Below are 27,197 nucleotides of genomic sequence, written 5' to 3'. Positions count from 1 at the left end.
CAGCCAGGGAAGAGCAGGCGTGGGGGTGGGGATGGGGGGGAACAGATGCCTGACTGGATGTCAGACCCCAAGAAGTACAAACAGACAAGCCAGAAAACTGATGGATTCTTTGTGATCCAGGGGGCCTCGTGTCCTGCAGCCTCGCTGACCACCCTTTATAGGACACGTGAGTGCGTGCGTGTGTTGTGTGTTATGTACCAGCCAGCTGGACACGTGCGTGTGCGTGTGTCTGTGTGTGTTGTATGTTACGTGCCGGACGCGTGGACACGGAAATCAGAAGCATCCTGCCATTTCTGTTCATGCTCCAAAAGTGAAATGCCTGGGTGTGAGTCCAGCAGAACACATCCAGGAGGAGGCAGTGAGGCAGGAAGTCAGAGGGGCTCCGAACAGAGGGGGAGACGCGCCGCGCTCGTGGCCGGGAAGGCCCCGCACGGCGAGTGTCCGCTCGCCCTGCGCCTGGAGCCGCCGGCCCCAGGCCCCGTCCTCGGCCTCTCGCAGCCTCTGCCCTTCAGGGCCAGCGGCGGCATTCCCTCCGGCTCGAGCGCCTTCCCCGAGAGACGGGCCGGAGCCCACGGCTGCGTCTTTCCCAGAACCGAGCTTGCGCGTGTGGCAGTGCCACGCGCAGTCCCCACAGACCGTCGACAGCCGCAGCGCCCTGTATCGGGTGAGTGCGGAATAACCTGTCGGTGTCCCAGCGGCATGCGGGGCGGGGGGGCGGGGGGCACCGAGCCCGTGGCGGACAGCCGTCCAGGGTGGCGCAGCCGTCCTGAGCCTTGGAGCCGGTGGCCTTGCGGACTTAGGCACCAAAAAATGTCAGTTTTACTGCACGGTGTTTTTTTAAATATCAGATCAAACCGGTTCCTTGTTTTAGCGTGTGTTCCTTTGCTTGCTGACAAGGAGGACCATCCTGTGTGCCCCGTACACGTGGTCTCGCCACGTCCACGCTCCTCGATCACCTTCTCACTCAGTTTGGGTAGGAGCTTCTGGGTTTTTGTCACAGTGATTTTATATAGGAAGTTTTAACTGTTTTCAGAATCTCTTCTGTTAACTCCGTTATTTTTATGCTTATGAAATCCTTTTGTGATATGATAGATAATTCTCTGTTCTTCTGGGATTTTTTAGCCTTATTTTTCACATTTAAAGATCTAATCTACTTGGACCTTATTTTGGTGTGTGCCTGAAGGCCAGGAAGGGTCTAAATCGACCTCTTCCCGGATCTCCCCACCGCTGTCTGTCCCGTAATCATGGCGCAAGGTCAGGAAGGGTCTAAATCGAGCTCTTCCCAGATCACCCCACCACCTTCTTTCCCGTAATCATTCCGCGCTCCATCGATTGCTAGGTTCTGATACAGAATAAGATGTGTTCGTACGTTCCGTTTTTTTAATTTCATTGTACTGTGTTCCTTTTGCAGTTGTAACTTTAAAATGTGTTTTAGTGTCCAGTGTAGAGCAAGGTGTTACTTTTTTCCACTTACGGACTTTCTCATCTTCCGTTAGTCTAAGTGAATTTCGGAATTACTCCGTGGAGTTCGCGAAAAAGCCATGGAGATTTTGGTTCTTACCGAACCTGCGTTGAGGTCGTACGTTACTTTGGCAGGCGACTTTTCAGCTGCTCCTTGCTGTCTCCAGGGAGGGAGGACTCCCGGGCGCACACTTGTGTGGCCCAGCTGCAGGAGGGAGCACTCCACTGCACACGCACGGCCGCCCCGGCCTCCTGCCGCTGCTGGGCTGGGGTCTGCACACGCGGGGCCCACGCCGCCTTCCTTTGCCAGGTGCGGTCACGAGTCCTTCTGCCTGGAGTCTCGGGTCCCGGGCCTCTCCCCTCCCCCCCACCCTCCAGCTCTGCTGTGCTGCCCTGCCCTTTCCCGCACGCAGTTGTCTTTGGGAGGGAGGAGCAGGGAAGATTGCTCATCTTTCTGGGCCAGAAGTCCCCACAAGGCCGCTGTTACGAGCTCTCTGTGACCCCGCCCTTCAGCCCAGCTCAGAGCCCTAGGTTCCCTGATCCTGCACCCTGAGGGGCTCTGCGCCCACTCTTGTTCCCACCACCCGGCAGGGTGAGGAAGGAGCAGTCCCCTGCTCCGTGGCCCCTTGGGCTATGTGACCGCTGTGTGGCCGGTCGGGGCTGTGTGGTTGACTGTGCGAGGCATGCGGTGCTCTTGGGTTGGCCACCCTGTGAATCGACGCAGGGGTGTGAGTGGGCACCCCCCCCCCCCGGCCCCTGGGACCTTTTCCCTAGATCCCTCTGTGCGAGGTTCTCATTCATTTAAGTTAACCACGGGCCCCATGCAGCAGGGCCCCTGGAGCCGGGGAGGGAAGAGCTGCCCCGACTGGAGAGCCCGAAGAGCCTGGATCCCAGATCGAATCAGGGCCCGCTCACTTCTGGGGATCCCTGCCCTGCTGCCCGGCCGTGTGACCCTGGGCCAGTCTGAGCTGCGCCCCCGCCTGGCCCCAGTCCCCCTGGCTTCCACACAAGGCTAATCGCCCTGCCCCAGGCTGGCATGGAGACCCCTCCTGCACCCGCGCGATGCCTTCGGAGTGTGCTATGTGCCCTCGGTGTGCGGTAATGGGGTAGCCGTGACAATGGCCACTGTCATCAGCCCTGGTGACCCGGACCCGCGCCAGAGCCTGCCTGTCCAGGCAGAGCCGTCCTGGGTGGAGAAGCAGGAATGACCCCACGCATCCTGTGGCCCATGCGTGCTGACCCACCAGCTCCGATTGAGGCGTCCCCCTTTAGTCAAAGGCAGGAGCCTGGGTCCCATGCCCTCGGGCAGGCAAGGCAGGCAGAGGGGACCCGGGGAGGCCTGGCCCTGGTGGAAGTCACTCGGTGGCCCCGGGGTCACCTAACAGCTGGGTGGTCGGGGCGTTGCCCGTCCTTTCTCTGGCCCTCGGCTCCCCGTCTGTGAAATGACGTGGTGGCTGTGAGGGCCGCTGAGGCCCGGAGCCAGAGTCGTCTGTGCACAGCGTCCGTCTGCACGCTCTCCCGAGAGGGGGCGGCGGGGGCACGTCGGCCTAGGAAGCTGTGCAGAGCCGCTGCAGTGGAGCCCGAGACCGCCCGAGACCTCGGGTCAGCGGTGCCTCTGAAGGCTGCACGGGAAGCAAGGCTTGGGGAGGGAAGGTGGCTTCGGGGTCAGGCCACCAGTGCGTGGGGGGGCCGGTGTGACCTCGACAGAGACACCGGGTCCTGTCTCCCCGGCGGTGCCGGGCGGGCCCGGGGACACTGTGGCAGGGGAGTACCCAGGGTCCCGGCCCCACCCTCCTTTGCTGCCTCCAGACAGCGGGCTTTGTTGAAAACTGGTTGGCGCTTTAATTACCGCGTGTCCCAGGCTGTCCCCTCCCCTCGCTGTCTGTCTGTTGTCAGTGTCAGGTAACAAAGGGCAACACCATCAACTGGGTGTGTGATTGCAGTTGTAAGGAAGTCACGTAACGTAGCCACCGGGTCTGCCGGCAGACGGGGCAGGGTTCCCCCGGTGGCCCTGCGGCCGCGACTTAGCGCCCAACGAGTCCTGGGCCAGCCTGGGCCTCGGCTCTGCCGGCGTGGGGTGGGGAGTGGTCCCCCTTCCCGCTGCTGCTTAGCCCCACCCCCGCTGCTTTGGGGGCAGCCTCTGGGCCGGACGGTGGAGCCAGCGCCCTGGGCACCTGCTTGGGGACCAGAGGGTGGGGCGTCCCTGATCACCTGGCGGAAGAGGTCTGGGCGGGCATCCGTCCAGAGAAGCGTGCGCGGCCCGTCCCTCTCCTGGACAGCACGTGTCCGCGGCAGCACGTGGTCGCGGGCCAAGTCCGCGCTCTGCCTCTGGCGACGTCTTTTCCGGACTTCTCCCAACAGTGGGGTCACGCAGCACACGGGCCCTCGTGTCTGCCCTCCGCCCCTCACCGGAACGTGTGTGAGGTCTGGCCGTGGCGGCGTGTGCGTGGCGGTGCTTCGTTTCCTTCCTCGGTTACGAATGAGCCTACCACACGGACCACGCTTTGACGGACACCGACACGTGGTCCGCTGTTGGGCTGTTTCGAACGTTGCTGCCGAAGGCTTTTGAGCACAAGGCCCCCTGTGCCCTGGGTGGGAGTGGAATTGGGGGGCTCTTCCTGGGGGGGCCGTGGGGGTGAGTTTATATTCAACTTTTTAGGAACCTGCTGCTTGGTTTTCCAAAGTGGCTCCGCCATCTCATGGCCCCTGCGTGCGCGCTCTGGTGCCCCGCGTCCTTCTGGCACCGGCGAGCCCTTGGCTTCTTGGGTCCAGCCGCGCTGACGGGTGTGACGTGGCGTCGCGCCGTGGCTGCGTCTCCCCGGTGGCGGGCAGCGTCCGGCACCTTCCCACGTGCTCGTTAGCCATTCGCGCGTCTCCTGTGCTGAAACGACTTCCGTAATCTTCAGCCCATTTTTTACGTAATTTGTTTTCTCGTGATCATTTCCCTCATGCTGCCTTTTGATAAGCGAAACTTTAAATTTTGAGAAAGTCGCATCTACCCGTTTCTTCTTCTCTGCCTAGCGCTTTGTCTGCAGAATCCTTGCTCACCCCAGTGTTGCCATCTCCTGGCTTCTGGGAGGTTTTACGTGTGGACCTATGACCCACAGCAAATCGATTTTTGTGTCCGGTGTGAAGGAGGAGTCAACGTTCGCTTGTTGGTATTTAGATACCCAGCTGTTGAAAAACTCCCCTCTCTTGGGCTCTTCTGAGACGTTGGGACGCATCTTGCTAGTGGATACACAGACTCAGGATGATGCGTGGATGCTCGCGGACCCAGCTCAGAGCTCTGGCGGCCGGACGCCGGGATGCTGAGCGCGGTTTCCGGGGACGGAGCTGGGGGCCCGGCCGGCGGTGCGCACTGCCTCCAGGGGCTCGCCGCAAAACCAGTGCCGAATGCTACTTTTGCTTTTCACCTTTGCGCGTAAAAGTGAGAAAACCTTCTTTGGATTTCTCGTGGACAGTGAGAACGGGCCCTAACGGGCGTTTTGCCGAAGCGGAGTGGCGTAGTGCAGCCTTGATGACCGCGGCCCAACTTACCGTTCTCGGTTGCGGGTTGTTTGCATCTCTGCGTCCGTTTCTGCATCGGCTTGCCCAAGTCTCCCTGCTTTTCTCGAATGGTCCACGCTGCCACCCGCACTTGGCCGTCTCCCACCCGCCGTGTCCTCGGCTCATGCCCTGGCTTCCCAGAGGGCTGCTGTGACCGGCCCCTTCCCGACCCTGCTTTCTCGTTCTCCGTGGCACTAACCACCTCTGGAGACCACTCACCCGCTCCTGTGTGTTTATCTGAGTCCCCTCTCGGGATGTAACCCCCTGAGGTCTGGGATCCTCGCCTGCTTGTCCACACTGGCGCCCGCCCCGAGCCTGGCATAATGCCAGCCACATGGTTCACCCTTGACGCCTATCTGTTGGGTGAGTAAGTAACTGAGCAGCTTTTCTAAAGCCCTTGCTCCTGGGCTGCTCATCTGAGAACTGTTCCTGCTGCTGCTCTTGAGGGGCAGGAAGGTTGTACTCAGCTGCCGTGGCATCACCCGCACCCCCAGATGTCTCCTCCGACGGCGCTGGGGGTCAGAAGTCTCCCGTCAAGGGGCTGCCGGCCCCCGGAGGCTCTGGGGAGAACCTGTTCCATTGGCATTTCCAGCTGCTGGCGGTGGCCGCTCTCCTTGGCGCTCGGCCCCTCCCAGGCTTCCCACAGCGGAACGTCCTCTTCAGACCTGCCACCCTCCTGCCTCGTCGCTGGAGGAGCCATGTGATGACACGGGCACCCCGGACGGTCTCTGCCTCCTTAGTTCACTTACTGGCACCTGCAGGGTCCTGCCGATGAGCCAGCGGTCCTGGTCCTGGGCATCAGGCGCTGACACCCCTCCACAGCCTGTCTTGGTCACTTGTCCTTGACTGGAGAAACTTCCTTTCTCTGACCCACCGGGTCCTTACGACTCAGGGGCGTAGGGGCAGGAGCAGCCCCCGCTGCCGGTGCTGGACAAAGGCCGCAGACCCCAGGCAGACAGCGCAGTGGGCCAGCCCGCCGTGGGGTGGGGGCCCCGGGGCAGGGGAGCAGGCAGGACCCCTGGGGGTGTTTCGTCTCGCCTCCCGCCAGGGCGTCTACGGGCAGTGCCTGTGGTGGTCCCGCACAGAGGGGCTGGGCCCGGCTGGAGACAGAGCTCAGCAGGACCGGCGGGAGGGGCTGGGGCCGGGAAGGCCGACACTTCCCTCGGAGTTCCCGTGGTGGGAGCGCGCCGTGCGCGTCACCTGTCGTCAGGAGGCCCCTGCTCCTGCCGCGCCTGGCGGACCTGAGGAGGGCCGGACGCTGGTCCTGGCTGCCTGCCGCGTGTCCTTGACCGAGGGGCGCCTGCCACCTCAGAGCACTCCCTCCCTGTCCAGGCTGTGCACCTGCTACACGCCTGCTCGCCTCGAACTTAGTCCCTCCTCACCGCACGCCCCACCTTCCTGCGTCCGAGCCCCAGAGGGCTAACCCGCTGCTCCCCTCGGGTCTGTGGGCGGCTGCACCTGCTGAACCCCTGCTCGGTTCTCTGGGTTCTCGGTCCTCCTCCTTCGTGCCTTCCCTTTCAGACTCGAGGCCTGGCCGCATACATTAGCGGGTCTTAATAGACTGCCACATCTTGAAAGCAGGGAGAGAGAGAAAGATTTAAAGTCTTGTCTTGCCCAAAGCAGACAGATTGACTCGAAAATGACTCTGTCAATAAAAGATGAGCTCTGAGAGGCTCTTCCCTCTTCCAAGAGGAAGCTCGCCTTCCAGGAACTCGGCTTCTCTAAGCCCGCTGTTGGAGATTAATAACGCACAGGACACGCAGAACGGATTGGAGCGGAGCCTGCCGCGGCTACCAGCATCGTGGCCTTCACCCACGGCCGTCCCACCTGGTGGCCACAGGCCGTCGCTGCCAATGAGCCCGACAGGTCACCTGCTGGTGTGCGTGTGGAAAGAAGTTGCCGGAAACTTCAGTTAAGCACTGGTGTTCTCTGGTTTATGTCTCAGGGCGTTTGTGAGGTGATATACTTGGGTGGCTCTCTCCTCTAGATGGTTTCTGGCTCTGGCTGGTGTGTGGTGAGTGCATGAGTGAACATGTGTGTGAGAGCACGTGTGCGTGCGTGCATGAGTGTGTGTGTGCAGATGCGTGTGTGCGCGTACGAGTGTGTGGACGCACGCCTGCATGTGTGGGGTGTGTGTGAGAGCACATACGTGCGTGCATGAGCGTGTGTGTGCATGCGCATGGGTGCGTGTACGAGTGTGTCAACGTGTGCCTGCACATGTGTGTGAGAGCACGTGTGCGTGCATGCATGAGTGTGTGTGTGCAGATGTGTGTGTGCGTGTACGAGTGTGTGGACGCATGCCTGCATGTGTGGTGTGTGTGAGAGAGCACGTGCATGCACACACATGCATGAGTGTGTGCATGTGTGTGCATGTGTGAGTGTGTGCCTCGGGTGGTCTGCTTCTAACCGTGTGACCCCCTGGGTCCATACCCGTGAAACGGAGGTGGATGTAATGATGTTTCTCGGGTGTTCCCAGAGCTTAAGAGGGGCCAGTGCACACGGAGGGCGTTAGGTCTCCACCCGGTGCTCTTTTGTGGGGTCTCCCGTGCAGGCCGGCTGGCCCTAGTGCAGTGAGTCCCTACCCTCCAGGGGGGGCGGGGTGTGCTTTAGTTGGAAAAAATGGGCCGTGAACAACGAAACAAGTGAAGAAAGTCAGAGGATGGTGAGCTCTGTACACACCCCAGGCACACGGGTCCCCCAGGGGCACCTGGTGGGGGGATGGCCGCGAAGGCTCCCTCGGGCACCTGTGGCCAGACCTCTCCGCCCGAGGTGGTGCCGGGAGTCCGGCACTGCCTGCTGGGCTTGGGGGATCCACCCCACTCCAAAGTCCTCGCTTGGATGTCCGGCTTCTCTGCTCCCCAGTCGGGGTGACCGGGAACAAGGCGCTGACCTCCTCGGGGCCTGACCCCACATCTGTCAGCTGCCTGGACGAGGGGCCAGCCGTGGCCTTCCACGTGGCCCAGCTGGTCCTCCTCCCCCTCCGCAAAGGCACCAGGGTGGGGAGGCTGGGGTGGGGGTGGGGGCGTCTCCTGGGGCTTCGACCGCTCTCTGTTCGCAGCGGTGGGGGAGGGAGCCTTCCCGGGAATGCGATATCACATGAGCGCCCGCCTGTCACCCCGGGACTCTCCCACCCCGTAATCTGGTGGGCTGTAATTGCTGGTGTCTTTTCAGATCATTTCTGTGCAAGGTGACAGGCTGCTTGTGGAGGGAGCCGTTAATCACACAGAGATGCCCCTGTTTGAAAGCTGGCACCGAGCTTACCCAGGGCGGGCGTCTGCCAGGCAGCCGGCGGTGGGCACACACGCTGCTCATCTGCATATAATTCCAGGGCGAATGTCTTCTCTCTTGTGTAAAACGTGCAATTTCCGGCCCAGCAGGGGAACATGGGCTCATAATGGAGAGACTTTGTCCCAAGGGCCCTCTGGCTCCAGGCAGTTCAAGCAAACCATTCCCTAGGATGGCAGAAGGCCGCGGCGGGCGGGTGGCACGGGCCTGTCCGCTGGTCACCGAAGGCAGCGGTCGGGTGGTGTCCGCTGTGCCCCCTCACGGACAGGCTGCCCTGAGTGCCGCGCGAGGAGCAGGGTGGGCGCCTAAAGCCCCCCGGCAGGCAGGGCACAGGCACACGCGGATCTCCAGACTGGTTCCGCCCCCCTTGTGCCTGCCAGCCTCCTGGGCCCCTCTCCTGGAGCTTGGGCTTGGGATGGGAAGGCCATCTGCAGGAGGGGGAGCCCGTCAGGATGCACGTGCTGCGTCGGGGTGGTGGACCCGCTCTTGTGCACGGCACCCACGAAAGGCCTGCCTGGGGCCGTGGTCCGGCGGTGGGCACCACCCCCCACCCCGGGGACCAGGACCCGGACCCACAGTCGTCGCCCTGTGGTGCCGGCTCCCGCAGTTGCTAATAAAATTGCATGAATATTTGATGCCTAATTATTAAATATTTAAACACGTAAAACTGAAATAGTTAGAAGTTACGAGATGCCAATAATTCAGCCCCAGCGGCGTGGCACGGCTTTGGGCCTGAGCAGAGCCAGCGCCCCCTGCAGCCCCCTCCCCGTGCACCTGCCAGGGAGGCCCAGGGACGCTTCCACGGGGGCACCTCGGGCCCAGCCAGGCTCCTTGGCCCGGCCTGGTCTTGTGTGGCCGGGCGTCCCCGCGTGCACGGGTGCGGTTCTCTCATCTGAGGTCAGGCCCGGGCTCAGTGTGAGGGCCCCTGCGTCACCCTGACACGTGGCTGTCCCCGAGGCACACCTCAGAGAGGCGGGTCGCCTCGCTGGTCTTTGTTCGGCTGCAGGACCAGCTCTGAACACGTGTGCTTTCATCCCGAGTGCCCTTCAGATAACGTAGGGACGCGTTTTGTGCCCCCGTCTCCAGACCCAGCACGTGCACGTCAAACAGCTGTTACCGTGCGGCCTCACTGGCTCAGTTCCCACCTGTGTGACTGCTGCCCCCACGTGTATCTCTCCTCTGGACACGGAGAGGTCATTTCCCTCAGCTCCGTCACCGGCCTCTTGAACCCAAGGAGGCAAAAACCCAACTCAGGACCTGGACCTGCAGACCCGCGGCGCCCCCAGAGCCTGTTCATGGCAGATGACGGCACCGTCCCGCCTCTCACTCATCCCCACGTCCACTGTCCAGACTGGTCTCAGTCGTGCCCTTCCGGACCTTGGGAAGACCCGAGGGCCCAGGGCGGCCCACGGCACCAGCTGGCCTGGCTTTGGAAAGCCCAATCTGGGTGCCGAGAGGCTGCCGGTGTCTGGGGCGGGGGGGGGGGGGGGGGGGGGGGAGGGACAGTGAGTTGGCCGAGCATCATCCTCCTCGACCCTCGTGCCCGGCAGGGCCTGCTTCAGAGCCTGAGCAGGCAGAGCGGGCAGAGACAGCGGGCGGGAAGCGCTGTGCCCAGAGGCTGACCACCCTCGGTGCACGGCGGCCCCACCCCTTTTCTGAGCCCCTGCCTCCCCGCCGTGGAGCCAGGGCCCTCATCCCACCTCTACACGGACGCCCCGAGGGGACAGGCCATGGAGCGGAGCTCGGTGAGCATCGGGAGGTGGGCGATTGGCCTCTTGCCATTGCCGTCCCTGGCCGCGGACCCCACGGGTGTGCCCGCCGTCATCCCTGCCCCCTGGGCCCCTCCAGACCGCAGGGGCGCAGTGCTGGGGACGCCCGGGGACGGAGCACAGCTGGTCATCCAGCCTCGCCCACAGCCGGGTCCGGGCAGGCCATCGTCCCCCCTCACTGCCTTGCACACGATGCCCTTGGAGCAGCCCCGGCTCAGCCTGGGCTCCAAGAGCTGTTCTTTCAAGTGGTGAAATGTTAGTGCCTTTTCCTGGTTTCTAAACCTGAGAACCTTAGCATTGGCTAAGTGGTTTTATTCACTTTTCAGAAAGAAAAATGACTCTGTCCCGAGTCCCCAAAGGGAAATTTCAAAAGCTGCTTCCCGTTCTTAAACACAGCGCAGCTGCAGGGGCCAGGCCGCCTGCCTTTGATGGCTCGGCCGGCGGCCAGTGCACGGCTTCCCTGCCCCCTGTGTCCTCCTCCCGGCCTCCCTCACGAGGGGTCGGGAGCCATTCGTGGGGTGGGAGAGTTTGTCTGTGGGGATAGGATGGGAAGAAGGAGGTCTGTCTGCGGGGTGGGAGGTGTCCATCCATGGGGTGGGGGTGGGGTTTCTGTCCATGGGGTAGGGCGGGAGGGAGGAGGTCCGTCTGTGGGGTGGGGGGGGTGGGTGTTTTCCTGGGGGGTGTCTGACATAGCTCTGCGCCCTGCCCGCCCAGCCTGGAGACCAGTCGGTTACTTCTGGGGTTTCCCTTGTGTGGTCTCTCCTCCCAGGATCTCCGGATGTATCTTTTCTTTGGCGTTTTCTGTCTCTGTCTTCGGTGGGGCGCTGTCGGGGAGGCCCTTCCGCGTTCCGTGTCCGCGCTTCCGTGCGTGTCTGTAACGGCATCGCTTCCGCGGATCGCGCGTTGTTGCTACTGCCTCAGACGCCTCTCCTCCACAGCGTCCGTCGTAACCTGCGTGTGCGGGAGGCAGGCCCCGCGCCCTGCGGGTCGTTCTCCGGGCCGGCGGGCCTCCGTCTGGGGCCGGTCTGCTGGGCACCGGGAAGGCTGCCGCCAGCCGCATGTGAAGGCCGGTTCAGACCCCGCAGGGGCCGCTGGCGCAGATCGACCTTCTGCCGGGCCCTGTGCTTGTGGACCCCGGGTCCACGGGGGCCGGGGGCACAGGCATCAGGGGGTGTTCTATTCGTCACAGCAGCCCTGTGGCCTGTCACCCCTGCCTTGGGAGCAGGGACTGTCTCCTCTCCGGGAGGGGCAGGGCCATCACCTGGCGTGCAGGGAGGAGTCCTGCTCCCCGGTGCGGACCCCCCACCACAGCTCCAGCCGGCCTCCCTGCCGCCCAGGACGGTGAGGTCCCACTCACCCAGGCCCGCTGGGCCCGGTTCCTCTCCTGAATTCACTGTTCATCCTCTAAGATTTTGTCCGCCCTCTTGTCTGCCGCTGCCTCCCCGCCCTCCGCAGTGGTTGCGGTAGGGGGCAAGGTCGAACACGTATGTTCAAGGGTGAGCACGTGCGTTCTACTCGCCGTGTCCGTGGGGAAGCCCCGTATGTGTGTTCCCTTTTGTTGACACTGACTAGAGCCTTTCCGGGGTTATGATTTAGGGTTTTGGAGAAATGGCATTTCGTGTACTCCTGCCTCCTTGAAGTGCACTTGAAACTCAATGGGACAAAAAGTCCTCCCTGCAGCGAGTGTGGAGTCTACGGAGAAAATAACTTACTCAGAGAAGCTTTTGAAGACACTCTGTTGTGTGAAACAGACACTGTCACGTACACTGAGGACATGTGACACGAGACCGGATCTATTCCAAAGAAGTGATTTCAAAGCTGAGGAGTCTGGGAGTCAGCTGGGAAGCATGACGGGCTGCTCCAGGCCTGTGTAAAGGCCCTGAGGTGGGGAGGAGAGTGGTGCTTCTGGAATAGAGCCAGGGCAGTTGTGGCTGGAGAGGCGGCAGGCCCGGACGCTCGGCACAGGCCTGGTGGCCGCAGGACAGGGTTTCATTTCAGACCGTGTCTCCCCTTCAGAGCTTGGAATTCTGTCCAGAGGACTTGGGCCCCGGCACAGGACTGGAACCCAAGGGACAGAGGGCCTGACCCGGCCGCCGGTGCCGCTCTGAGCTCGGTGACTGTGCTGGGAGGCCTGGGATCCCGGTCCCAGCTCCGCCCTGCGTGGGTCTCCAGCCCTCCCCCCGCCAGCCTCCTCCCCGGGATGGTGCTTATTCTACACTCAGAATCCTCCGGACCACGATGTGGGTCAGGGAAGCCCGTTAACAGGGAGCCATTGCCTTGAAAGGTCCCAGGACGGAGCTGAGGCCGCCGCGTGTGGGACAGGGTAAGGCCCGAGGTCTGTCTGTCCCTCAGAATGGCCACCGTGCAGAGTCACACCCAGTCACCTCACTGGCGTGCTCAGGCCACACGAGAGGAAAGACGTGGACCGCAGGCCCCGGGCTGCCCTCCTAAGGGCCGTTGGCATCTTGGCACGTGTCTCTGCCGTGTCCTGTCTGCTTGTGCTTCTCGAAGGCCCTGGGAGCAAGAGGAACTCAGAGCTAAGGGTTGCACGTCACTGCCTCCATCCCGAGGCTGGGTCAGAGGTCCCACGGAGCCGACCGGGACCTCCCGAGTGGAGCTGCCGCCCCCCACCCCCCAACCTCCAGCTCCCCGCACCTTCCCCAGCAAACCGGTACGCAGGGAATTGAGTCACGGAGGCGCGTGTGCTGTGAGTGAAATGAAGGCACAGCCGGGCTCTGCTGGCCGGTGCGGCCACGTGCGGGGGCCCCGCAGAGGCTTGCTGCCGGGAGAGTCCCGCCGTCCACCGGTCTGTCTCTCACCTGCTCTCCCTGCTCCTCTGGGATAAGACTTTCTCCGAATTTTAGACTGTGAACTGCTCTCCAGAGCCATGTGCCCATAACCGCTCCTTTATCGTGCCATCTCCGCTCTCTCCTGCCAGCCTTACGTAAGGGAGAGTTTATTTTTGTTCCGTGTCCTTCCCACGGGCTCTCCCAGCGGCCTTCTAGGACTCCGGAGGGAGCCAGGTGTTGGGCACGGATGGGGAGGGTGGAAGGTGGGGGGGGAGTCCGAGCCATCCAGGGGCAGTCCACCCGTGGATGTGGATGTGGCTGTGGAGGGAACCAGCCGGCCTGCGTGGGGCCGCGTGCCAGTTGAAAAGCAGGTACATGGCCCCTGGACCTTGCCATCCATCCCTGGCCTGCACCACCCCTGCCCGCCCTGCACACCTGAGCTCTGGGCGACCACGTCCTCTGTCTGGCGCCCGCTTGTTCGTTGGCCTCCCTTGTCCCTCACCAAGGACTCTTGGAGAGCCTTTCACAGGGCTGCCACGGGGAAGATGGACAGGGTGGCCCAAAGAGAGAAGAGCGTGGCAGGAGGGCACGTTCCTTTAGCCCGTGTTGCCAGAGGGCAGGACGGGGTGGAGGGTGAGTCTGGCCCGGTGCAGCCTCCAGCCGTGGGCCTGATCCCAGGCCTGAGGGGAGGGGGTCCGGGCACGAGGTCCTCATCCCAGGCATCTGGTGATGCCTGAGACGTGCACACGGCAGGAGGGGTCCGGAAGCGGGCGGTCCCGGAGCTCTCCGCAGACCCGACGAGGCCACTTGCATGCTGAGCCGGCCTTGCCCGATGGCCTCGGTGGGCGGCCGTGGCCGGGTGCCTGCGGGTGGGTGCGGAGTGGGGTCACCGTGGACCCCAGGGGTCACCGGCCCTTGGCAGGCCACCTAACCCCACCCACAGGAAGCCTCGGCTCGCTCTGGGGAAGAGGCCACATCCGAGCAATGGCTTTTCCAAGGCAAAAGGCACATCTTTTATTTATTTAATCCAAACCATCGTGTGAATTATTCATTCACGTTTATGTAAGCGATTGAAAGGCAGAATAGGGGGGAGGTCAGAGCACTGACTTTGCTGTGCCCTAAATCACAGCGAGAGCTCACGGCGTCCCCACCCCAACGTGCTGCATTAAGGTGACCGCACCTGAGGACCGGCACCAGGCAGACGGGGGGCAGAGCCCTCTGTACCTCTGACAGCCTGTGTGACCTTGAGGAAGTCACTCCCCCATCCAAGCTTCCCCTCGCTTGTCAGAGAGTGACAGGGGGCCCGCCTGGTGTGGTGGGGACCGCACTGGGTGAGACAGAGTGTGCGAGGAGCCCGACGTGGGGGGCGGAGCTCATACCCCAGGCGTCCGCAGCCCCCAGGGGGACTGGAGGGGTGCGGCTTACCCGTGCATTTGCCTGAGTCCGTGTACTTGTAGGAGTCCGTGGATGGGTAACGGGCGGCATCTTGATATCTGTGGGCAAAGGGGCTGTTACCTTCTCCAAGGTCAGGTTGCATTATTACCAAAATTAAATTTTTCCCAATGGGCATCTGAGCTCCATTAAAGGCAGTGCAGTCTGACAGGGGTGAATTATCGCCGCAGAAACGTGGTCAGTGAATCTTTCCTTCCAGGATGGGTTTTTCTCCCGCTTGGCGGGTCCGTCCTCGGTGGGCTGGCCGAGAGACTCAGGGAGGAGCACGGGGTCAGAGCCGCCAATCACCCTTCGGATTTCGTAGTCTGATTACTCGATTAATCAAGGGCTCCGCGCCCGTGTCCCGATGGAGAGGCTCTCTGCTCCGGAAGAAGGATGTCCACCGGGGCCATCAGGGCCGCGTGGTGATGGAGGGCAGGTGAGGGCAGGGCGTGTGACAGGTGGAGGGACCCGCGTGGCGGGGAGGCCGGAAGGAGCCGTGCCCTGGTCTCAGATTCCTCGTTCAGAGCAAGAACGCGGCCGGCCCCGGGCTGCCCGCAGAGCTGTACAAGGTACAGACGAGACCCAGGATACGTGTCCAGAAGCCTGGCGCCGGCCAGGGCGCGTGAGGGGCAGCGGGGCCGCGAGAGCTTGGCCTGGGGCAGATGGCGCTCCCCATGCCAGACACGCGTGGCCCGGCAGTGAATGTCACAAGCCCCTGTTTGTGAACCAGAGCCCACGCCCTCCGCGTTGCCCTGTGATGGCTGCAGGGCGTGTTGGTGCCCGGAGCTGACCGAGCTCCCAGCATCCAAGGTGTGGCCCGAACCCACACGGCACTGTGCTGCGGCCCCGTGGGACCCAGCTTGTCTTTGCGACGCCGCCTCGGGCAGCTGTGTACCCGACGCGCCTGGGAGCTGGAGGGTCACATGCTCAGGGCCACAGGTCCGCAAGGGCGCGCGGGTGGAGGCTCTCCTGTGTGTCTTTCCCTGGAAGACAGGCTCCCCCGTCCCCTTCACCTGCTCCAGGAGGTGACCTTTCCTGCTCTCTCCCTGCCCTCAGCCCCGCCAGGGAGCCTCTGGTTGCCGGGCCCGGGCCCGTCCTGGTGACTGTCACAGGATGTGCCACGGGCCTCTTGCTTCAGCTTGAGCAAGAGGGCTCCTGTCCCTGTCACAGCCGGCTTGACCGGCTCCAAGGCCTGGGGTCTCCCACCACCCTCTTAGACGACCCAGCTCCCGTTCCGCCCAGGACGTCCCCGGGCCCTGGAGGGGCTCCCCGACCTCAGCTCCAGAGGGACCAGCAGGAAGCTCCTGGCTTCAGAGGCTGGTGTTTGAGGAGAGCCAGCCTTGCTAATTAGTGAGGGGAGAACTGAGGTTTAATTACTGGGAAGGCACCTTGGGTGAAGGATTCGTGATAATTGCTGTGTAGCCTCCTGATGGCTTTGTGCTTGGCACAGCTGGTTTCTCCTGTGCGGCCCTGAACCGTGGCAGGCGTGACAGGTGGGCCTGGGGCCTCTGCCCTGAACCGTCCTGTTAGAGCCTCGAGGGGGCGGGCGGGGGCCCAGGGGCCTGTCTGCGCGCAGTGGCCTTGTCTCCGGCGGGGGGGGGGGGGGCAGGGATGTGACCAGGAAGCCCCAGGGCATCCACTGTCAAGGCCCCCTGCCTGCTCACCACTTCTCAGTGCTGGCCTGTGTGAGTGGGCGGCCAGCCCCCCAGCAGGTACAGACCCAAGACTGCCCGTGAGGGGCCAGGCCCCACCCAAGCCTCCTCAGCAGCCCTGGGAAGGACTCTGTGTTGCCCGTTGCCCTTCAGAAAAGGCGCCAGACGGGGGGTCGAATCAGGGCTCAGAGCCGGGACCAGGCCCGCTGTTTTCAGAGTCACTGCTGTCTTTAGAGTTACTTACGTTTAACTGAACGACTCCGTGCCCAAAGGTCGGGTCGTCCCTGTGCTTGCTTGTTTTCTTCGTTCCCTAGCTTCGCGCGCGTGCGCGTCAGGGCTCTGCCTGGGCGGGACCCCGTCTCCTCCACGACCCTCTGTCGGTGACTCTGGCCCTGACCCCCGCTGCCGCCCCGCATCCCATCCGGTCCGGGTTTGCAAGCTCACCCTGTCCCCTGTCGCCCCCAGAACTGAAGAAGCAGGTGGAAAGTGCCGAGCTGAGAAACCAGCGGCTGAAGGAGGTCTTTCACACAAAGATCCAGGAGTTCCGGAAGGTCTGCTACGCGCTCACGGGCTACCAGATAGACGTCACCACGGAGAGCCAGTACCGGCTCACGTCCATGTACGCCGAGCACAAGGCCGACTGCCTCATCTTCAAGGTAGGACCGCGGTGACGGCCACCGGCGTGGAGAGCACGTCCGCCCAGTCGTCCTGGTGCACGACGGAGTGGGAGCCGCCTCCCCTCAGGAGGCGTGGCCCGCTGCTTCCGGGGGAGTCTGCTGACCCTCGGCCCACCCGACCTGGCCGCCTCTGGGCGTCTGCCGTCCGCCTGTGCTGCGTTGGCCCCGTCGCTGGGCGGGGCGGGGCAGTGAGGCCCGGGGCATCCAGCCCCAGCAGTTCCCGGGGGACGGCGGAAGTAAGAGGGTGAGGGTCCGTGTTGGGCCAGGGAGGCGGCCTCAGGACTGCACCCTGGCCAAGGCCATCGTGCCGTGTGGCAGACGGGACAGGGGACGGAAGCTGCTGGATCTCTGTGGGACGGGCCCTCGGGTCTGCCTGAGACGCCAGGGCTGGAACCCCAGACAGATGCGAGGGCGGGAACTTGGCGGCCTGTGTTGGCCCCAGACTCCTTCTGGAGAAGCCAGCAGGGTGGGGGCCCCCACAGAGGAGCCCCCTCGGAGTCGGAGGCAGCATGTGGCCTGTGGAGCTGTACCCGTGTCCAGGCCTGGGGTGGTGTCCAGGTTTCGGGACTGGGACGGTCGCGGGGAATGACGCACCCGCACGCGAGGGGCAGGACTGGGGCGCTGCCAGGGCGACCAGGAGGGCTGTTCCCGCCACCGCCGCGCTGGCCTCCCCTCCCTTTGCTTGAAGATGGCGACGTGGGCCCGGCATGGCTGTGGGCGGCCACGGTCGGCACGGAGGCCCCCACGCAGGGTGACCACGGTGTGAAGCGGGCCGTCCACCTGGCTCTGCCCACGTTTGTAAAAACAAAGAACCCACTCTTCTGGGTCCGTAAAGCAGCCGTAACCCGTGCGATCTGCACACGTGGAGCAGGACGCAGTAGCAAAGGAGTCCTGCCTGTCTCGTTTCATCGTGAACTGAACCTCACGCTAAACCTGTGCCCGCCTGGCTGCTTCCTGGCACAGGTGCTGGCCAAGCCCGGAGGCGCCGGGTCGCGGGAGGCCGAGGGAAGAGGGGTCCCGACCTCGCAGGTCGGTGTGGGCCCCCTCCCCCCCCCCGACTTCGTTTCCATCCCCCTTCCTTCCTGGCGGCCTCTCCTCGTCCTGAGGTCAGCACCGCGTCTCGGCCTGGTGGCTGCCTTCCCACATCCCCGGCCGTCTTGGGTCCCGCGTGTCTGTTTTTACGTTTCTAAGCAAGCTCTCAGAAACGTCTCTCCTGTGTCATTCCGCGATCTTCCGAAGAACTCAGACCCTGACGAGCACTTCGTGTGTTCTGGGAGCCCCACACGGTTTTCTTAAATGTCAAGCGCGTAAGCAGAGATGTTCAGGTCTTACAAACCCTCACTCTGGACAGGACAGCGCCTGTGGAGCAGAGATCCGCAAAGGCACTGTCAGGCCGTTCCTCTCCCCCACCCCGCCCCAGACCGTCCACCGTCCCCAGACCCTCCGCCGTCCCCCACCCTCTGCCGTCCCCCACCCCGGACCCTCCACTATTCCCCTACAGATCCTCGGCTGTCCCGCCCCCACCCACACTCTCTGCGGTCTCTCCCCACCCTCGGCTCTCCTGCACGTGCAAGGCCTCACTGTGCTCAGCAGTTGCCCCCCACCAGGCCCCTTGAGTGTGTCCACGCCCAGAGCTCACCCCGGCTCAGTTCCTGGGTGTTGCTGCAGTAACCCCAACACCTTCCCCTCCTGAGGGTCCCTTGCGGGGTCCAGTACACCCATAGTTCTGACTGGTGCCCTGCCTCCCAGCTGCAGGCCTGGCTCCGGACCTAAGGGCCAGATGTGCCGGGAGCAGCATGGGTGTGAGACGGCCCCCGAGGACGACAGGAGGGCCGACGGCTCAGCCCTCCGCTCACGCCCAGCAAGCCCTGGACGCCCACAGCAGGCACCCCTGCCCCCACCGTCCCAGCTGGGCCTCCAGCCCCACCCCCAGGTAGGGGGCAGTCCCGTGCACAGCATCAGGAGACGTGGGTTTGCTCACGGCCCCACCACGTTCTAGACGCGTGACGTTCTAGACGCGTGGGTTCTCCTGCCGTGTCGTCGGGGAAAACGTGGAGGGACGTCGCCGACTGTGAGATGCGAAGCACGGTGCCCGCTGGTCCTCGGAGGCCGTGCAGAGAGCTGTCTGGAAAGGACCCGGTAGACAGGCCAGCTGCCCCTCGTCCGGGCTGCCAGACTTGGACCCACACGCTGCCTTTCCCCACCTGGAGACCACTCTGAGCCTCGGTCTCATCGTCTGTGAGTCAGGGGTCAGAGCTAAGAGAGCTCACGACCACGAGCCCCCATAGTGCTTGACACGGGGGCACCAGCAGCATCCCTGAGGACCCACCCTGGGTTTCAGGGTTTGTCAGAATTGTGTTTTCCAGCAGTGAGCGCTTAGCAGACAGAAGCTGCCCATCAGGGCCCATGTTAGCCCCACAGGGCCCCCATCTCTGCCTTCCCCTGGGGGTCTCCTCACCCTGCACACCAGCGCTTGGGCCCTGCCCCTGGTCAGATCGTCCCACCCCCCAACAGAGCCGCAATGTGCTCACGGTCGCCTCCTCCGGGAGGGCTTCCGGTGTTCCCCAGAGGTGGGAACTGTCTTCAACTTACACCGTTCAGGACACATGTCGCTTTCTGTTGCTCGGTCATTACATAGGTGACTTTTATTCCTTTACACAAGGTTCCTGTCCCTGTCCTTCAGGGACAGGAACCGTCCTACGTCGGGGTCCCCAGAGAGCCTACCCCACCCTTACCCCTGGGAGGCCTCAAGTGCGGCGTAGGTATGGACGAGCCAGGAGCCCCCCACCCAGGCCCCCACCCCGGATCTCGGCATGCGGCCTCTTTGTTCGGGCTCACACACTGGCTTGTAGACTCTTTACTACCTAGGGTCCAGGACGCGCCCAGCAGGTGCGCAGCCCCCAGCCAGGACCCGGTGCCCGAGGCACTTGCCAATGCTGCTGGGGTGGGTGGAGCTTTTCTGGTGGCTTTGCCACGTCCTGGAAGCTCGGGCTCCTGGCCGCCCCACCCAGCCTGCAAGCCGCCACCCCTCCCGCCCCCCCCCCCCCCCCCCCCGCCATGGCACCGGGAGGCAGGAGCTGTTTCTGCTCTCTGTCCGTGGAAGTCTGGGGGTGCTTCCAATGAGTCCCGTGTCCTTCAAAGAGCCAGGGACGCAGGACAGAGCCGGTCCCTGACGTCTAGGCAAGCCCCCCCCACTCTGTCCCCAGGAATCCCCCCCCCAATCCCGTGGCACCCCTGGGACAGGCGGGTCAGCTGCAGCGGCCGCTGGACAGAGCGAGAGAGCCAGGACCGGAGGTTAGGGTTCCCTTCAGAGAGCGCTCATGCCCCGGGGCCTCAGGGCCTGGGTGTTGGAGGGGGCAGGGGGAGGAAGAGGGGAGCCTGGCCGTGCCTCCATGGGCCTGGGGGGGGCTGTCCCGGGAACCAGAGGCTAGGAGCATGCGTGCGCACGTGTGACAGGCACACGCACAGGGCTGCCCCTGCCCAGACCTCCAGCAGGGCGTGTGGGGCAGCCTTGTCTCTCCTCGGGCCTCTCATGGGTCCCTGCCGGGCAGGGGCCTGCCCAGCCCCTGGTGGACCCGCCCTGGTCCCAGCTTCCCGCCTCCTTGTCCCTGCGTCCTGGCGTTCACACGCTGGCCAGCCTCCCCCAGGGCCCGGCTTTTCTGAGGACGCTGGCCTTCCTTTTGCTGTCTCCAGTCCTGTCACCCCCTTGGTGCCTGCTGCCGTACGGGCACCAACAGGTGGTTGGGATTTTGTCTTTCTTGTCCCGGCTCATCAGGAAAAACTGGAAGCCGTGTGGGGTGAACTGAAGGGGTCTGAGCCAGCTCGGGGCCCCAGGCTCACACCTCCCACCCTCCGCTTACCTCTCTCCCTTCAGGGTAGGGCTGTAAGTCCCCAGCATCCTGGTGGGGGCCCCGGTCCTGCCTCCTCCACCCCGGGCCCATCCCTGGAGCCCTTCATAGGTCCCCCTGAGGGGCCTTTCCCACAGTTGTGCAGGTGAGGCCCACCGCACCCCGGCCAGCTGGTGCTCCCGGGCTCCCTGACGTGGCAGCGAGGGCCCCTGCCCCCACCCCCAGCGTCAGCCCCGCTCACACAGCCACAGGCATCTGCCGCTCGGGGCCCGTGCACGTCCGTGTGGGGCCTTCCCGGGAGCTCACAGGCCACCCAACGGGAGGGGCCGGGTGAGGGGTGCATCCTCTGGGCCTGCTCAGCCCTCTGCCCCCAGACACCTCCCCACCCTCCCGAGGTGCCGGCCCCCCGCACCGGCTGCCGTGCCTCGGGCGGTGCCCGGCCGGGGCTTGCACTCCACGGTGGCCCTGTCCTCCCTCTGCGTCTCCACTGGCAGAAAGTGCTGGGCTGCGGAGAGCGGAGGGCCCCAGAGCGTGGCGGTATCCGCAGACCGTCTGGACGTGTGTGTGCCTTCGCTTGCTCGGCCGCAGTCCTCCCGGACACTCGAAACGCGGAGCCTCTGAGCTTCTCCGGGGTGGGTGCTATCGGGCCCTCAGAGGCCCCAAAGAAGGTGCGTCCGGAGGTGCCGAGCCTGTGAGGACGTCTCTAAGCAGGGGCTGGGAGTGACTGGCAGTGAAGTACCTGCTGCCTCTGCCTGTTACGGCTCAGTGACAGGAGGCCCCGTCCCATCCCATCCGCTGCTCGTCTGCCTGCTCGGCCTGGCGTGTGCGGGCTGTGCACTGCGGACGGACGGACAGATAGGGAGAACGCGCGAGAAGCCACGTAGAAGGGAGACGGCAGACTGACCACGTGCAGATCCTCACTGCCTTCCGGGGACGCAGCCAGAGGCAGCCCCTGCCCAGCACTGCCCCGGGACCCAAGGGGACACGAGGTGCCCTGGAGCCCTCACGCTTGGCCGGGCCACTGCACCCCGCGGGACTCGGTTTCCCCACCCACAGTGAGGAGCTTGACCTGGATGCGCCCCGGGGTCAGAAGGGCTCCGCCAGCGAGCTCAGCCTTGGCTGGGGCAGCAAGGAAGGGTTCCCTGTGAGCCGGTGGTCCTAAGAGAGAGATGCCGCGGGACGGAGACCAGCCGGAGAGACGGGCCGACCCGCCGACCCTCACGCGGCCTTGGGGGCCCTGCCCCGGGGGGCTGAGCGCAGACTCACGCGGCGGTGGCGGAATCGGGCTGGAGGGGGATCGCAGAAAGCTGCAGTCTCCTGGCCCCTTTGGCTTATTTTATTTTATTTTCCCAGAGATGATCTTTCAGGCAGGAAGGGGGCTGAAGGCAGAGTTAGAAATAGCTGAGCGCCGTTCCGGCTGAGCGGGCTCTGCAGATGTGCGCCGGCATGATTGAGGGTTCGGGCTCACCCCACGCGCTCTGCTCCAGAAGACGCGGCGCCCGGCGGCCCGGCCCTTGCTGCCGCGTGGGTGGGAGCTGCCTGCCCCCGGGGGCCGCCACTCCGAGGACAGGCAGGCACTCGGCCCGGAACTCAGGCCCGGCGGGGGCCCGGCCGCCCTCCCCGCCCCCGCCCCTGCCCCCGCGCCGGAGGAGAAGTGGGCCTCGCCGCGCCGGCAGCAGTGGGGGCGCCCGTGGCGCCCGCAGGTGCGTGCGAGTCTCCGGGACCTCCGGAGGCCTGCTCTCTGGGCCTGTCATTCTGTCTGGCTGTGGTTCACGAGCTCTCCTGCCCTCCCTCCTGATGACCAGCCGGGGCGAGCCCCCCGTCCCAAGAGGGAGACCGGGCGGGTACAACGGTGGCTGAGTCTCGGCGCCCGGCCCCCGTGTGAGTGCCCTTGGGACACGGCTGTGGACGCGGGAGTCCTCTCTGCCGGCCCCGGGGATCGCCCTCGGGCCAGCAGGCAAGGCGGGGGACACCACTTCCAGCACCAGGGAGCAGCTCGAGGGCAGGGGAGAGGTGTGCGTGTAAACCCGTAAACCGTGGCGCGGTGAGCACAGGCCGCGCCGGCTCAGTATCTGGCTGCTGCGCGTCCTCAGAAAGTTCCAGACTTCCTGCTGTCACTGCAGCGAGTACTCGGGGGACACGGTGACTCCAAGCCCCCTGTGTCCACCTGGCTCGTCCCTGGAAGGGACTCGGTGTACGACTGCCACCACACCTGCACTGCCCTCCTGGCCGTTCTGTCCCCCAGCGTCTCCGACCTCTGTCCCCACCCCCCCACACACACCGCGGCCCTTGTGGACCTGGCAGCCGGCGGGGCCGTGTTGACCCGGACCGAGGCCCGTGCAGGCCGTGCAGCCCCGCAAAGGAGCTTGCCCGTGGCTGCCCGTGGCTGCCGCCTTCTCTCCTCATAAACAAGTGAGCGGGTCGGCCCCGTGGCCCCGTCACCCACAGAGCGCAGGCTTGTTCCGCCCCACCGGGCCCCAATAGCACCAGTGCCCGGGACTCTTGTCTGACGGGCACAGACAGGCCACCAGCCTCCCGTGGAGTACTGGGCCCGGGGCAGTTGTTGTGGGGCAGCAGGGGTGGGAAGGGCCAGGGGCCGGGTGGGGGAGAGGCAGGCTGCCCTGTGCAGAGGCGGGACGGTCGGGCCAAGCAAGACAGAGGATTTGGACCAGACTGCAGTGAGGAGAGAAGCTCGTGCCTCAGGGCGACGTCCCAGTGGCGTCATCTCACTGGCACGGGGCTGGGGAGCCTTGCGGTTGCCGTGGCAACAGCTCCTGGTCGGAGGAGGAAGAAGAGGGGTTCCGGGAGCCACAGTTTCCCCCCAGGTCCCAGGGACAGCTCCACCGGTCAGGTGTTGACCCAGAACCGGACCTGACAGCATGGTCCCACGTGGCCCGTGGGACACCCGTGTTGTGGCTTCCTGGGATTTTTCCGAGCGTGCCTGGCCTGCCTGGCCCTCGGAGCTGTGCGCGTGAGCTTCCAGGCCCATGAGAAGTGCCCTTCTCCCCGCCACAGAGTCAGAATAGAGGGTGTTTGGGGGCAAACCGAGAGCAGGCCCAGACGGGGCAGGTGGCGGGTGGCCCCGTGTGGAGCCCTGCAGGGGACCCGTGGCCAGGTCCTCGGCAGGGGCTTTGTCCACACACTGGGACCTCGTGTCGGGAGAGCGGCTGCTCGGAGGCCAGATAAGGGACATTCCTCCCCCTCCATCCTGCTGGGGGCCCCACCCTGTCACCCCGTCATCTGTCCGGATCCCTTGTGTCGGGTCCAGTGGTTGATGGCAGTTCCTGGGAGGAGCGGGCCTGTGCATCTTCTGGCGGATGCAAGCCATTCCCCGCTGTGCTGTCTTCAGGGGCAGCATTCCCGGATCCTGTCAGTAGGAGAGAGCAGGGTGAGGGGCAGGCCGGCAGGCCCTAGGACCCCAGTACTGTCCCCCTCCACAAGAACGTCCTGCCAGGTCTGCTCAGGCCCGTCAGACACGGGGCGGGCACAGCCTGGCCAGGATTCACCGCGGCTCTCCTCTCCCCACCAGTGTGGGCCGCCTGCCCTCCCACATCAACCCCTAACCCCCTGCCCTGCCAGCATGCCCCTGGGGCGCCCCTTGGCCTGGACCAGGCCGCTCTCTGATGTGCTTTGGATCAAAACAAGTCGCGTCGCGTCTGGGCTGAGGCGTAGGCGGCGTGAGTGAGGACCCACGGCCTGTCCGGTGAAGCCACGTGCAGGCCTCCCTATGGGCCGGGGCACTGGTGGGGCCGTGACACTGAGGCGTGGGCTTCGGGTTTGAGACTTTGACCGAAGTCTGCCCCTGCCAAACAGATCGGCAGGCGTTCCTGCCCTGCCGGCAGCTGCCCACAGCTCTGGGCGGCCGAGGAACGCGGGGTCCCTTGGCTACTGACTGGCCCACCGAGACCGGCCAGTGCATTTAAGTCCTAGAGCTGCCTCCTGGGGGCCACGTCACTTTGCACCCCCGCCCCCCGGCTAGTCTCCCCAAAGGTGGCCTTGTGGCTGGTGGAGCGGAGCATCAAGTGCAGGCTGGCTGCCGGGGGGCAGGCGGGCATCCCTCCAGCGTGACCGTGGGCCTGAGTGTCGGGGGGCACCCAGCCCGGCCCGAGGGGCAGGGCCTACACACCCTCTCTGCTACCGTGGCTTCGTCCTGACCTTCACAGGACGGTCGAGCCTCTGGGGTCCTCGGCCCTCCTTTGGTGTCACCCCTGCATTTATGTGTGTGGGACAGGCGTCCTGTGAGGGGCACTGACCCTCCGGTCACTTCCAGTCAGATGCCGGATCTCAGGGTTGGAGTGTCGGTTTCAAGTTGAGGAACAGGGAAGGAAAGGGGCTTGTTCTGTTTTCTCCCCAAATACCGAACCCGAGGGCACTCGGAATTTGCCGGTTGAACCTGGCCGTCCGTCCCTGCTGCCTGCCTGGGGGCACTGCTGCCCCCGCCGGGTACTGAGGGCTGGCCCCCAGGGCCGCCAGCCAGCGAGGCCGGGAAGGGGCTTCCTCTGGCTTGGACAGGGCTCCCTGGGCCTCCTGGAAGGAGTGTCGGGAACCTTCCGGTCCCCACGCAGACTGCCCAGGAGAAGCCGCAGCGTCTCTCAACGCCCCCTGAATGAGGGGCCGCCCCTCGGGCTTCCAGGGACCCTTCTGGCCCCGGCCTCGTCCCTGCTCTGTGAGGGCTGAGGGAGGATGGTGGGCGAGCCTGGGTCCATGAGACCCCACCAGGAGGTGGAGAGCCCACAGGGCTCCCGTGTCGGGAGTCAGGGGGTGAGGCTGCGAGGTTTCTCCCCCTCCCCTGACTGGCCGTTGGGGCCGCGCACAGGCTCGTGTGGGAAGAAGCCTGCTCCGGGAGCGCTCCCGTCTCCTGCTGTAATAACAGGGCCCAGACACACACCTTCATTTGAATTTTCTTTTTTTTGGGTCCTCTGAATTTCAAATGGAGCTGCTTTGAACGCACGCTGGCTTCTAAACGTCTCTCGTTTCGTCAGCTGAACAGGTGCGGGAATCGGGGTGGCCCAGAGTGTTCCCTGAGCCCCCTCTGCCCAGATACGCTTGCCCCCTGAGCCTCGCACGGGAGAGGCCGGGCTTGTGCTTATCCGGAGGGCGCCCCAGGCAGAGCCGCTGCTTGCCGCTGTTGGCTGGGCCCTCCTGGGGTAGGGGGTCTGGAGGTAGGATTGGACAGCAGCGGGGATCCTTCAGGACACAGCCCCCAGCTCAGGATAAGGAAAGGTTCACCAGCGTCAGATGGAAACAGAGCCGTGCCCCTTAAGGGGGGCGGGGGGGGTGCGTGTCCGGAGAGCCCGCAAGGCTAGCGGTCTTACCTCGGTGCTGTGAACGTGAAGTCTTCTTACCTTGGGCTGATTTCTAGATATCCTTTGTGCCCGTTTTGCTGTGGTTCACGGGGCATCTTGGATCTGTGGTTTTATAGTTGACCAGAATCGGATCATCCAGGCTGTCATTTCTTCCAATACTGTTTCCGTGTCCCTCCCCTCTTTTCTGGGGCTCCCGTTACACACATTTAAGGTCACTTGGCTTCATCCTGCTGGTCACTGATGCTGCGTGTGTCTGTCTTCCATGCTTCCTTTTGGATGCTCTTCGTCGCCCCCTCTTCAAGTTCACTGACCTGCTCTTTGGGGGGTTTTCATGTGCTGTTCATCTCCAATGGGTTTTTCTTCTCAGATCCCTTTTTCTGGCAGGCAAGTCCGTCAGCTGGCCCTTGCGAGGCTTGTTTTTAAGCTCTGGCAGGGCTGGTCAAGACTGCTTTTATTCTAGGACTAAACTCTGCTGCTGAGATGTAACCCTTCCGGGGTCTCTGGTAAATACCCTGGGCACCTGCTGCAAACTCCTGGGGGTCTGCTGGCCAAGAGACCCCGCTCGGCTCCGTCCTGGGGGCCTGCTGTCCCAGAGCCCCCTCTCGGCTCTGTCCTGTGCAGGCGCTGCCCACCAGGGCCTCGGCCTGAGCCTTGTGGGCTCACCTCCTGTGTCTCTTTCTCGGGGATCACCGTAGCCACCTGCCCAGTGTGTGCAAACACTTAACCATGTGTGTTTTGTCCATCGTGTCGGTCATTAATGACACGGAGGCAGGTCTGGTCCCGGTTTATACGTTCAAAGAAGAGCACTCAGCCCACACTGGGGGGCCCCGGGGGCCCCCGTGGCCCCCGAAAGCATTCAGGAGATGTGGTCTGTGTCAGCATGGATCCCCGGGCAGAGGTCACAGGCCTCTCACCTTCCCAGAAGCGCCATGGCCCTGGGTGTGCCCCAGGACGGGCAGAGGTGGGACGGCCCCTCCCCCTCACGAGTGGCTTCCTACCCCGTGCCCGTGCTGGGGGGATCCTTGTGTGTGTGCGGATGGGGCTCTGAGCTCCTGGGAGCAGCAGCCAGTCCTTCCCCCAGACCCCCGTGTGACCGGCCGGCAAGGGGAATAGCGGCCCTTGGTTTTCCAGGTCTGTTTCCACCGTTGCCGTCCTCAGGTTCGTCGCGGAAAGTTTTAAGCGTCTGTGAAAGCGGACGGTGTCGAGAATCCCCACGTGCCCACCGAAGCCCTCCCTGCTGCCCCGATTATTCTGAAGCGGCTCGCGCGCACCGGGCGAGCGTGTGAGCGTTTTGGCGTTAACCCGCATTGTCACCGCGGGGTGGGTTCGGGTTGGTGGACGCGGGAGGGCATCGCGGCCCGGTGGCGGGTCCCGGCGCCAGGTGTCGGGCAGCGTGCGGGTCCCGGAGCCCTGGGGGTGGATGGCGGCTG

The 27,197-nt window shown here is 64.2% G+C and overlaps 1 protein-coding gene across 6 annotated transcripts in view; it reads left to right on the top strand.

Annotated features, from left to right (window-relative positions):
* The window catches only part of MAD1L1 (mitotic arrest deficient 1 like 1), a 315,909-nt gene that overhangs the window by 262,040 nt on the left and 26,672 nt on the right, over positions 1-27,197 (top strand). For all 6 annotated transcript variants that reach the window (XM_081791670.1, XM_081791669.1, XM_081791671.1 and 3 more), the window contains one exon: positions 16,402-16,592. In XM_081791670.1, the coding sequence (XP_081647796.1) occupies positions 16,402-16,592 (191 nt within the window). The remainder of the gene's footprint in view (positions 1-16,401; positions 16,593-27,197) is intronic.

Source organism: Panthera onca, chromosome E3 (assembly GCF_046562875.1).
Source record: "Panthera onca isolate mPanOnc1 chromosome E3, mPanOnc1 haplotype 2, whole genome shotgun sequence".
Taxonomy (NCBI): Eukaryota; Metazoa; Chordata; class Mammalia; order Carnivora; family Felidae; genus Panthera; species Panthera onca.
Note: the sequence above shows the minus strand (reverse complement) of the source record. Positions and strands in the feature narration are given on the sequence as shown.